Source organism: Chiloscyllium plagiosum, unplaced genomic scaffold, assembly GCF_037043375.1.
Source record: "Chiloscyllium plagiosum isolate Xiang-an unplaced genomic scaffold, Cpla_swu_hap1 HiC_scaffold_28, whole genome shotgun sequence".
NCBI classification, from domain to species: domain Eukaryota; kingdom Metazoa; phylum Chordata; class Chondrichthyes; order Orectolobiformes; family Hemiscylliidae; genus Chiloscyllium; species Chiloscyllium plagiosum.
Genome location: NW_028270166.1, coordinates 21,553,876 through 21,566,494, shown reverse-complemented (window position 1 = coordinate 21,566,494; position 12,619 = coordinate 21,553,876). Strand labels below are relative to the sequence as shown.

At 39.8% G+C, this 12,619-nt stretch overlaps 1 protein-coding gene across 3 annotated transcripts in view; it reads right to left on the bottom strand.

The window, feature by feature from the left end:
* LOC122565336 (nuclear receptor ROR-beta-like) overlaps window positions 1–12,619 on the bottom strand; it is a 78,045-nt gene that overhangs the window by 26,259 nt on the left and 39,167 nt on the right. For all 3 annotated transcript variants that reach the window (XM_087976029.1, XM_043721204.2, XM_043721202.2), the window contains exon 2: window positions 7,108–7,193. In XM_087976029.1, the coding sequence (XP_087832155.1) occupies window positions 7,108–7,193 (86 nt within the window). The remainder of the gene's footprint in view (window positions 1–7,107; window positions 7,194–12,619) is intronic.

Genomic DNA, 12,619 nt, shown 5'->3' with positions numbered 1-12,619 from the left:
TAGTTTCTATACCCAGCATCCAAAGCTCTACCCTTCGATGGAGTTGTGCAAGCATCAGGAATAAAGAGGTTTCGTGAATTCTTGGGCAAGTATTCCCCAAATCCCAAAAAATTATCATTTGTATCACAAAACTGCTGCTGCTGCTGCTGCTGCTATCTTGAGCTGACCTACAATCACTGTGTTTTACATTGGAAAAGGGCGTGGTGCATTGAAAGCAATCTATATTCCATATCGAACCATCCATGGTTTTAGAGCACCTCCTGCAAGTTTTTTGGTTCTCTTGATAACTGCGTGATAATTTGCAGTAATTAGTATTATTTGAGGATTGTCCTTTTATTCAAGGTTTACTACAGCTAATTAATTACACTGCACTTTGGAACATTGAGGATATAATAAGCAGTATATTATCATGATGTTGTTCTTACAATGCAGTGTTTCTGCGGAAATGATTCTTTCTTTAAGACATTTTATCTCATTGCTCTTCATATGAACCACTGATTTCATGCATTATTTGTAGTTGACAGAGCAGTTGGCAGACAACCTGCTCCCAGGCTTTGATTCTGCTATTCCAAAGCAGAGATCAAAGTATTGTAGGGGAGGGAGAGATTGCAGGAATGGAGAAAATCAAAGCCATATATACAGAGTTTTGAGAGAAGGAATGAGAATTTTAAAATTGAGATGTTGCCAGATCAGGATTCAAAGTAGGTCAATGAGCGCAGGGTTTTTAATGATTAGGCGTTTTTGCAAGTTCAGCTAAAGGCGGCAGAGTTCTGGATGTGCTCAAGTTTATGGAGGTTTATCAGTGGGGGACCAGCCAGGACAGAACTGGAATAGCCAGTGAAAAACATCAAAATGAAATGAAACTCTGGCTAGCATATCACATTAAAAATATATACCTCATCGCAAGGAACTCTGGTTGTAAAGGTGAAGAATGTCAGTTTAAGATTTAAAAAAGTTGTAAAGTTCAGTTATTATCAGTTTATTTATTTTTATAGTTATGTCATGTGCCAATATTGGCTACAGTAGTACTTTCAAGTATGGTGAAAGAAGTTGTAGTTTGTCTGTGGAAAAAATACATTTTGTGGTGCTGTATCCACTTGCAGTAAAATACAAGGACGTGGAGTGACTATGGAGAATTCCTGCCAACAGAAATGGCTCATTGTGTCATCCATAGCATTGTGGTAGCACCTAAACCTCCAAAGTAGAAGATTATGGCTTCAAGTGCTACTTCAGGAACTGAACACAAAAAAGGACAAGAACGACAATCCAATGCAGTACTGAAAAAGTACTGCATTTGGATGAGGTTCTAAACTAATCCCATCTCCTCTTTCAGGTGAATGTGAAAGGTCCTATACCCGAAGTCTGAAGAAGAGTAGCAGAGTATTTTTATTATTATTCATTAAAGGAATGGCCAGCATTCACTGTCCATTGTTAATTGCCCTGGAGAAGGTGTGGTGAGCTGCCTTTTTGAACTGCTGCTGCAGAAACACTTAGTGCTGTTCGGAAGGAAGTTCCAAGCCTATTATCCAGTCACAATGAAGAAATGGCAAATGAATTCTAAGACCAAATGGTGCGTGTGGCTTACATAAGCTGGTCCTCTCATGCAGCTGCTGCTCTTGTCTGTTGCTGGTCTAGTTCACCTATTGTCAATGGTATCCCCTAGGATGTTGATAGTAGAGAATTCAGCAATGGTAATGCCATTGAATGTCAGGGGTCAATGGTTTGATTTTCTCTTGTTGGAAATAGTCAATAACGAGCATTTCTTTGGCATGAATGTTACTTACCACTTGCCAGCCCAAAACTAGGTATATGTCCAGGTCTTCCTTCATATGCAAATGGACTGTTTTGATATCTGGTGAGTCATAATTAATGCTGAACATGTATAATGATCAGCAAATAGCTCCAGTTCTGATCTTGTGATGAAGGACAGGTCATTGATAAAGCAGCTGAAGTTGATTGTGTCTAGGACACTTACTGGAGCAAATCCTGCAGTGATGTCCTACAACTAAGATGATCAGCTTCCAACAACCACAATATCATCCTTTGTGTAAGGTATGACTCCAACCAGTGGAGAATGTTTTCTTTCTGATACCTATTGACTTCGGTTTTGCTCAGGTTCCTTGATGCCATACATAGACGAATGCTGCCTGATGACAAGTGCAGCCACCTTTAGAGTTCAGCTCTTTTCTCCACGTTTGCACCAAACTTGTAATGAGGTCCAGAGCTGAAGTTGGCTCGCCAGACTAAATTTTATGCCCGTCACCCTCAGTGCTTCCTCGAATTGCTGTCCAACATGGAGTAGTACAGACGCATCAGCAGGGGCAAGGAGGTAGTAAATGGTAATCAACAGAAGCTTTCCTTGCTCAAGCTTGACCAAATGCTTTGAAATGTCATGGTGTCCAAAATCAGTTTTGAGGACTTCCACAGCAACCCCTTCGCAACTATACATCTTTGTGCCGTCACCTCTGTGGATTTGTTCTGCAGTTTGGACAGGACATACCCAGGGACAGTGATGGTGTGTTGGCTTATATTTATCCTTCAAACAATATCACAAAAACAGATTACCTGACTAGTATCATACTTGCTGTGAACAAATAGACAATATTTCCTACATTACAGCAGTAACCACTGTCAAGCACAGATGTCTAGTAGCCACGAGGTAGCATATGAATGAACATCAATTCTTTTTGTTCATTATTATCTTCAGTGAGATTACCATTTACTTTGTCTGAAACATTGCACACAATCCAAATAAAGTTATAGTTATAGAGTCATTGAGATGTCCAGCATGGAAACTGGTCCAACTCATCCATGCTGACAAGGTATCCTAAATTAATCTAGTCCTATTTGCCAGCAGTTGGCCCATATCCCTCTAAATCCTTCCTATTCATATACCCATCCAGATGCCTTTGATTGTACCAGCTTCTACCACTTCCTCTGGCAGCTCATTCCATACACACACTACCCTCAGTGTGAAAAAGTTGCCCCATAGGTCCCTTTTAAATTTTTCCCTTCTCACCCTAAATCTCTGCCCTCTAGTTCTTGGACTTCCCCACCCAGGTAAAAGACCTTGTCTATTTACACTATCCATGCACCTCATGATTTTATAAATTTCTATAAGGTCACCCCTGAGCCTCTAGTGCTCCAGGGAAAAACAGCCCTAACCTATTCAGCCTCTCCCTATTAGCTCAAACCCTCCAACCCTGGTAACATCCTTGTAAATCTTTTCTGAACCCTTTCAAGTTTCACAACATCCTTCCTCAAGGAAGGAGAGTAGAATTGCACTCAATATTCCAAAAGTGTCCTAATCAATGTCCTGTACAGCCGCGACATTTCCTCCCAAACTCTGTACTCAATGCTATAACCAATAAAGGAAGCATACCAAATGCCTTCTTCACTATCCTATCTACCTGAGATTCCACTTTCAAGGAACTATGAACCTGCACTCCAAGGTGTCTTTGTTCAGCAACACTTCCCACCGTTAAGTGTATAAGCCCTGCCCTAATTTGCCTTTCCAAAATGCAGCACCTCACATTTATCTAAATTAAACTCCATCTGCCACTCCTCAGCCCATTGGCTCATCTGATCAAGAACCTGTTGTATTCTAAGGTAACCTTCTTGGCTGTCTACTACACCTCCAATTTTGGTGTTCTTTGCAAATTTACTATCTATACCTCTTATATTCACATCCAAATCATTTATGTAAATGCTAAAAGGCAGTGGACCCAGCATTGATCCTTATCCCACACCACTGGTGACAGGCCTCCAGTCTGCAAAGCAACCCTCCACCAACACCCTCTGTCTTCTACATTCCAGCTAGTTCTGTATCCAATGGCTAGTTCTCCTTGTATTCCGTGTGACCTAACCTTGCTAACCAGTCTACCATGAGAAATCTTGTTGAATGGCTTACTGATGTCCATATAGATTATGTCTCCTGCTCTGCCCTCATAATCCTTTAGTTACTTCTTCAAAAAACTCAATCAAGTTTGTGAGACATGATTTACCATGCACAAAACCATGTTGACTATCTCTAATCAGTCCTTGCCTTTCCAAATACAAGTAAATCCTGTCCTTCAGGATTACCTCCAACAATTTGCCCACCACCAATGTCAGGCTCACTGGTCTATTGTTCCCGGACTTTTCTTTGCCACCTTTCTTAAATAGTGGTACTACGTTAGCTAACTTCCAGTCTTCTGGAACCTCACCTCTGACTATGGATGGTACGAATCTCTCAGCAAGGGGCCCAGCAATCACTTCGCTAGCTTTCCAGAGTCCTAGGATACACTTAATCAGGGCCTGGGGATTTATCCACTTTTATGCATTTCAAGACATCCAGCACCACCTCGTCTGTAATATGGACATTTCGCAAGATGTCACCATCTATTTCCTCACATTCTATATCTTCCCTGTCCTTCTTCACAATGAACACTGATGCAAAATACTCATATAGTATCTCCCCCTTCCACTTCTGCAACCACAATTGCACCTGAAGGTGATAATGATCATGACCCTCTGTCCCTGCATTAACAATAGTTTTTTTAAATGTAATGTTTAAATTTACTTTTGTTTTGTTAATAAATAGGATTTAAACCTTCAATCAGGTTATGTTATACGTTGTGTAGGCTTTTGGGTGATTTTTGAGCGATCATGATATTTTGTAGGGGTCTGCCCATAACTCTGCTTTTCCCATAGGCCTCATTATTTCTATTAAGCGAGTTTTAGCTGGAATGTAACTACAGCGTTATAGGTGAGAACTACCTGTATTCACATTGTAAGTCAAGATGCATCCATAGCTGACAACTCACACAGAGGTGAACAGTTTAACAATCTTAATTACTATACAGAAATTTACAACTTGAGCCAAAAACGTTCCTGCTACCAATTAGGGAAGTATTTCCTGACAGTTCAAAACCATCTGAAGAGTATTTTGAGTAAAGGAGTTGGGATGTCATGTTGAGGTTGTACAGGACTTGGTGAGGCCACTTTTGAAGTACTATGTACAGTTCTACTCATCCGGTTATAGGACGGGTATTTTTAAGTTGGAGAGGGATCAGAAAAGATTTACCAGGATATTGCCGGGACTGAAGGGTTTTATTTATCAGAACAGGCTGGATGGGCTGGGACTTTTTTCACTGGAGCATAGGAGGTTGAGGGGTGACCTTATAGAGGTTTATAGGATCATGAGGGGCATAGATAAGATGAATAGCAAAGGTCTTTTCCTATGATGATGAGTTTAAAACTAGGTGGCATATTTTTAAGTTGAGAGGAGAAGGATTTAAAAGGGACATGAGGGGCAACGTTTTCACACATACGGTGGTTTGTATGTGGAATAAACTGCCAGAGAAAATGGTAGATCCAGTTACAGTTACAACATTTAAAAGACATTTGGGCAGATACATGAATAGGAGAGAATGGGCCAAACACAGGCAAATGGGACTAATTTCATTTGGGAGACTTAGTTGGCATGGACGGATTGGACCAAATGGTCTGTTTCTGTGCTGTATGACGATATGGCTCTGTGCCACTATGACTCTGATATTGTACTTTCAGTGGGGAGTCAACTGTATTTCTTTTGGACTTGGGTCTTCTTCCAATGTGAATGAAGCAAGGTTTTCAGTAACCTAAATTAATTATCAGGGTTGACAGCATGAAGCAGATCAGAAGATCACCAAATGATCTTGGCAAATTCCATGTACACATGCGACAAGTAAGCAAAAATAATGTACCAATCTTGGTTTATGGTTAAGCTGCACAATGAACTTTCATACTTTGCACTGCAATGAGAAAAAAAATGCAAAACACTATTTATAACGATTGCCTTTTCCTAAGCAGAAGCAAGTCCTCACAATACACTGCCCATATTTTGGTATTAATGAGCAATTTCACCCAAAGTAGTCATAAGCACAACTGGTCTTAGACACATCTAACTGAACAGTGCGCTTCCTTAAATTGAAAGTCAACATAGATTATTGACTTCAATCTATAAATTATGCAATACATTATATCAAGCCTCTATTATATTTGGTCTATAAGAAATATAATAAATAATGAAAGAAAATAATGTTCTGTTTCACAGGACCAGTTAGTGTCTTTGCTTTCAAATGACAAAAAAAATATCACTTTTAAAATCCTATAAAAGGAGGAAGATTAAGGAGGAAGTTTATAAAGTGGTCAGGATGTGCAGCAACAACTTCAAGAGATTGCAGGTTGATGTTCCCTATTGTGAAATTCAACCTTCTACGTTTGCCTTCTATTTCCATGCTGCAGTGGCAAATTGCTGCACACTAGTGTCCCCATTGCATTGATCTCACATTCTCTCCCCAGAAACAGTGTCAGCAGCACACCTAATGGTCAAATTTTATCATCTTCATAGCCTCTTGTGACATGAATGACATTCCCAGCATGCCATCACATCCTAAGATGCAAGAAGGAGCACAGAGACATTAGGGTACAAGACAAATATCAAAATGTGGGAGGACAGGTTGATAAGCTAATTTGAGAACATACACTCTTAGGTATTATAAATAAAGGCTTAGTGTACGTAACATAAAAAAGAGTAATACTAAATTTATATATGTCATTTGTTAGGGCACAGTTCTAATATTGTAGAATTCCATAACACATTCACTCCAATGACAATGAAAATGTCAAGTTACAAAATAAACAAGATTTTGCATTAGAGCAGAGAATATCATTCAGTTTTCTTATGAGATACCTTGCTATGGTAAAATTGGAAAATATTATTCTTGCAATCCCAAACTACAGAGTATAAATTGAAAATGATACTGAAAGAGATTCTGGGTTTTTTTGCATGGTGGGTGTTTCGGGAACATTGTTGAAAAAAAAAGCACAGTAGCTTATAATTGGAATATGGGAGCTAATTAAAAAGGAACCATTTAAAAAGAATGTCGGAAGCGGACTAGAGAATGGATCATATTAGATGGCTTTTCAAAAAACTAGAACAGGAGCAATGTAATCCGTAAATCTATTTTAAGGCTCCAACTCGGCGAGCTCCTCCCCCCTGAGTAAGAGAACTCAACAGAGAAGTGGCAGGGAATGAGAAATGATAAATTAGAAGGAATTAAATAAGTGCTTTACCCCACTTACTTTACATCCTTCACAAGTGATGACTCCATAGTGGATTCCTGAAGATTTATCTCCACAGATTTTACACGGTATCACTTCAATTTGGGCTATGACAAGAGGAACAGAAATAAAAGTAAATCAGTTAGCTAATAATTTTTTTAGTTACTTTCAAATGAATGCCAAATCTAGCAAAAAAAAACAAACATTTCCTAAATCGGAATTAATATTTCTTCTTGATTCCAATTGTTCTTCGAAAACTTACACTTAATCATTCTGAGCCCTTTATCCAAGGATCACAAAATGGTAATACCCTTATTTTCTCAACATTCAAAAAACAAACTTTAATTACTTAGCCCCTGATCTACAGCCACAAGCCACATGTAATAAAGATGCCACAGGTTAGGAAAAATTTACAAATTGATTGCCTCAAAATGAGCTTAACCCATATATTCCCTTTTATTTACAAGCAAATATATTAGAATCCATTTTAAGAGTTAACTTTGAAGTACATGCCCAACGTATATGGAAATCTCTCTCTTTTGCCTGCAGCATTTATAATATTATCAAAATTTCCCTTGTTGCCCTGTTAATACATGGGCAACAAGGGAAACAGCGTGACAACATCACAATACTATCACGCATCTTTAGCTTGGGTAGATCTGAAGAAAGACATCTTGCTTTATGAAAATAGAAAGGAAAATAAATTTTGGAAGTATGAAATGGAACTTCCTTTTACTCAAAGACGCTGTTTACAAAATACCACACTTAACATCCTTCAAATTTGAGAAGGCTGCAAGCCCTAAATATGACGACATGGTTGTTACAGATTTGAACATATTTTTTAGTTTCTTGTTAAATCCAGTTCAATATTTCCACAGCAAATACATTTTTAACTAAGACAGTTTTGTTTTGAGAATACAAATATCCCTTGTGCATTATTAAAGCAATGCATGACCAGAAGTCATATGCTCTTGCTTTGTTCATTCCTGACGTAGTTCTTTGTAATTTTTTTTACTCATCCTATTTAGTGAAATTCTAGCAGTTTGTGTTCTAAAATACACAAGTCATTTTTCAAATTCCACATGATCTCAAATAGCAAATATATTTTTAACTACACTGGTAAACAAGATGTGAATTATAGACTGCCTATAGATGTGATTTTTTTGGGGGGGAATCATTGAATTCAGTAACAATGTTAGACTATTGACTCAGGTTGCAATATCGTATTGAGATTGGGCTTGCATGGTAACAGAGTGAAGTGAGGTCAGCACTACAGTCATGGAGTCACAGAGATGTACTGCATAGCAACCGACTCTTTGGTCCAACTCGTCCATGCTGACTTGATATCCAAAATAATCTAGTCCCATTTGTCAGTATTTGTCCCATATTTCTCTGAACCCTTCCTATTCATATACCCATCCAGATGCCTTTTAAATGTTGCGATTGTGCTAGCCTCCACCACTTCCTCTGACAGCTCATTCCATACACACACCATCCTCTGCATGAAAACGTTGCCTTCGGTTCCTTTTATATCTTTCCCCTCTCACCCTAAACTTATGCCCTTTAGTTCTGGTCTCACCCACCTCAGGGAAAAGCTCTTGTCTATTTATCCCATCCATGCCCCTCGATTTTATAAAACTCTACAAGATCACCCCACAGCCTCCCACTCTCCAGGGAAAACAGCTCAAGCCTATTCAGCCTCTATCTATAGCTCAAACCATCCAACCCCAGCAACATCCTTGTAAATCTTTTCTGAACCCTTTCAAGTTTCACAACATCCCACTAAGTGACTTAGTATAAGGACAACTGAGAGGTTCTAGTAATACAAACAAAATATCTCAAGTGCTAGAAATTCAAGAATAAAAATCAAAATCTGAAAACACTCACTCATCAAGTCAGTAAGCAACTATGGCAAATCAGCATTGAATATTTCTAGCTATCACTCTTCCCCAAGCAATTCCATTCCTACTGGACAAGTAGTGGTGTATACAAAATAAGTGAACTGAATCAACCTGCACTGAAATATATTCATGTTGATTTTCTTTCTACCTGCATTTTCTAAATAATAACAGTGATTGCACCCACGTAGAAATCCGCAGGTCTTTGAACACTATTGGAGTGTTGAAAAGATGCAATATAGATGTTTTCTTTTGCTCCAATCAGCTAAACAGATCCAGGCTTGTTCACAATGAGCTGGTCTTAGCAACAATAGCTGCGCAGGTTCTACATTTGGTCTCAGATTAGGAAGGAAAAATATTAAGAAAATGTTCTTGCTGCTAATTTCCAGCCTATTACAGTACCAGTTTGTTGGACATTCTGAATGAAAAGCTTTAGTACCTGAAAGGAGAAAGCTATTTATAAAGTTAACTAGACGTGGGGCACTGATGTAAATTGGATGAGCAACAATTTAATGATTAGATTAGATTAGATTACTTACAGTGTGGAAACAGGCCCTTCGGCCCAACAAGTCCACACCGACCCGCCGAAGCGTAACCCACCCATACCCCTACATTTACCCCTTTACCTAACACTACGGGCAATTTAGCATGGCCAATTCACCTGACTTTGCACATCTTTGGACTGTGGGAGGAAACCGGAGCCCCCGGAGGAAACCCACGCAGACACGGGGAGAACGTGCAAACTCCACACAGTCAATCACCTGAGTCGGGAATTGAACCCGGGTCTCTGGCGCTGCGAGGCAGCAGTGCTAACCACTGTGCCACCGTGCCACCCACCGTGCCGTGATAGTGGAGTCAAGACTGCAGGCTGGAGTATGGAGACTTGGTGGTAATGTGAAAGGAAAAGGGAAGGAAAGTAAGAGATATGGGTTCAGAGGCATTGGGTTTCACCCATTAGAGGTAGAGGATTACTGTTTCAGATTCACTTCTATCTTTAAATTGTTTTTAAGCAACTGCATTAACATCTTACTTAGTAGCCAAACTCACCCGTATGGTTTTCTACTTTTAATATGTTTGAAGATTACTGAAATGTTTGTGGGTTCAGGTGCAAGGACAAATATCTTGCTACTGATTCCTGACAGAAAGATCTGATTGGACTTATCCCCTTACATTGAAATTAATTAAAGATCGCTCAACTCTGAATTTGGAAAAGAACAAGTGACTCAATTGTAAATCTAATTTTTTTAAGCATGTCTGGCAATATTCTATAGCATCCTGAAATCTAACTGTAAAGGTTGATTATTTGTGTTCAGAAACATATTTGAAAATCCTATTAATCTTCTTCCTTCAGATACCACACCCCAAGAAGGTGCTGACAACCACAGATAGTCATTGCATTGGCCAGGCCAATGCTTGGCAGTGATTTCTATAACTTTCTGTGAGAAATTCTCCCATTCTTACCATTAGGCAATTTGGAAAGATATATTGGCTGGTAGTCAATTTTTTTATTTCAAAAATATATTTTATTCATAAAAATGATACAGTAGAACCTCAATTATCCAATAATCAATTATCTGAATTTAAGATTATCTGAACAAGATCTCAAGTCCCATAAAAATGGCATTATGCAAATCAGCATTCAGTTATTGATTAAACGGCATTATGGTGTGCATTGCTGGATAACCAAGAAATGTTCAGACAACCGGCACTCATAAATTAACGTTTGTTTATGATCAGATCAATTATCCAAATGATCACTTATCCGAACAACATACTCCTCGCTCGTCTGGTTTGGATAATCGAGGTTCTCTGTAGTCACTGAAGCAGTTTAGTTGTGTACAGTCGCATATGAACAAACATTTGAATTTGACTCACTCCAGCAGCAAACCAAAGGCATTTCTTACTTGTACACAACTATGTTTGCATATATTAGATTAGATTACATTACTTACAGTATGGAAACAGGCCCTTCGGCCCAACAAGTCCACACCGACCCGCCGTAGCGAAACCCACCCATACCCCTACATTTACCCCTTCACCTAACACTACGGGCAATTTAGCATGGCCAATTCACCTGACCTGCACATCTTTGGACTGTGGGAGGAAACCCACGCAGACACGGGGAGAATGTGCAAACTCCATACAGTCAGTCGCCCGAGTCGGGAATTGAACCTGGGTCTCTGGCGCTGTGAGGCAGCAGTGCTAACCACCGTGCCGCCCATATTTGAGGCATCAGGAGAGTCTAATAACTGGATTGACCCCCATTTAACTTTGGCTGAAAGATCTTAGATGGATGTCTTTCCCCACTGCATCTTAGCAACAGCTGCCCCAAGCTTTAGTGCATCCCTCAGCACATAGTACTGGACTTTGGAAATGTGCCACTCTGCAATACTCGGCTGAGGTCAAGTCCTTGCTCTGGACGACCAACAAGTTTCGGGCAGATCAAAGTGCGTTATCAATCTGTTTGGATGTGTTAAGAGTGCACTTTCTGTGGCCATCAAGTCCTGAAGGGGTACCTGAACGCAGGGTTTCTAGCCCAGAGGTAAGGATGTGTCCACTGCATCACAAAACTTCCATGCTCTTAACTGTCCTGTTTTATAATAGATTTTGTGCTAGTTTTTATGACACACAAAATATGTTTGGGGGCTAGGTCAATGCCTGTCTGCCCATCCCTGACCTGATCCTCTTAAACAATAAACAAATGAGTGCCAAGATCAATTAATTGGTTTAATTCTCCAAAGGACATTGGTGGACCAGATGGATTTCATTACAATTGGCACATTTCAGTGTTTTCTTGTGCCTGCAGCAAGTTATCAGATTTGTAAATTTAAATGTCACAATTTGGCATTGTGAGATTTCAACCCATTACCTCTTGACTGTTAGACTTGTATCATAACCAAAGGATGGCAAGTGATTGTGAACAGCAAAACAGCAAGTGTTATCCCCACTGGCCTGCATTATTGAAGAACCATACCTTACTATAGAATAAAAGATATTTAATCATATAATAAAGGCAGAAAATGCTGGGAATGCTCAATAAGTCATGACACATCTGTATGTAGAAATGTTGAGTTAACGGGTGGAATCTTATTGATTCCTGACACCAGGGTGCTTCTTTTCATTGAGCCCCACAAACCCAGAAGCCAATCTCGTAATGGGGTGGCCAGCAACAGACCTTTCACAGGAATCAGGATCTGGGTGCTGGTCGCTATTGAATGGAAAGCTACGTTTTTGCTCAGCAGTATCTGATTCTGGCTGCACCTCAACTGAAATGTACTGGAGTCCCAGACTCACTCAACAATCCAAGTCACAAGACTTCAAATGGGCAAAGTGGGAGAGATGGAATTTCAAGGGGTGGGGAAGGCAGAAAAGGAGGGGGTGAGGGAGCCTTTAAAGAAATCAGCAGCAAGGGCAGAGGTGTTGCTCTCAGTAAGCCAACCCCTCTTTCTGATGTTGAATCCATCAATCAGGCTCTGAGTGCATTGAGGATCACACATCCCAGTTCCTGGAAAATGACAAGCTAGATGCACAACTTTAGTTCCTGTACATGCCATACAATGACAACCTGTCTGCATCTGGGTGAATACCAGCAGTGGCTGGATAAAGCTCTCACTCATTGGTGAATTGGTGACATA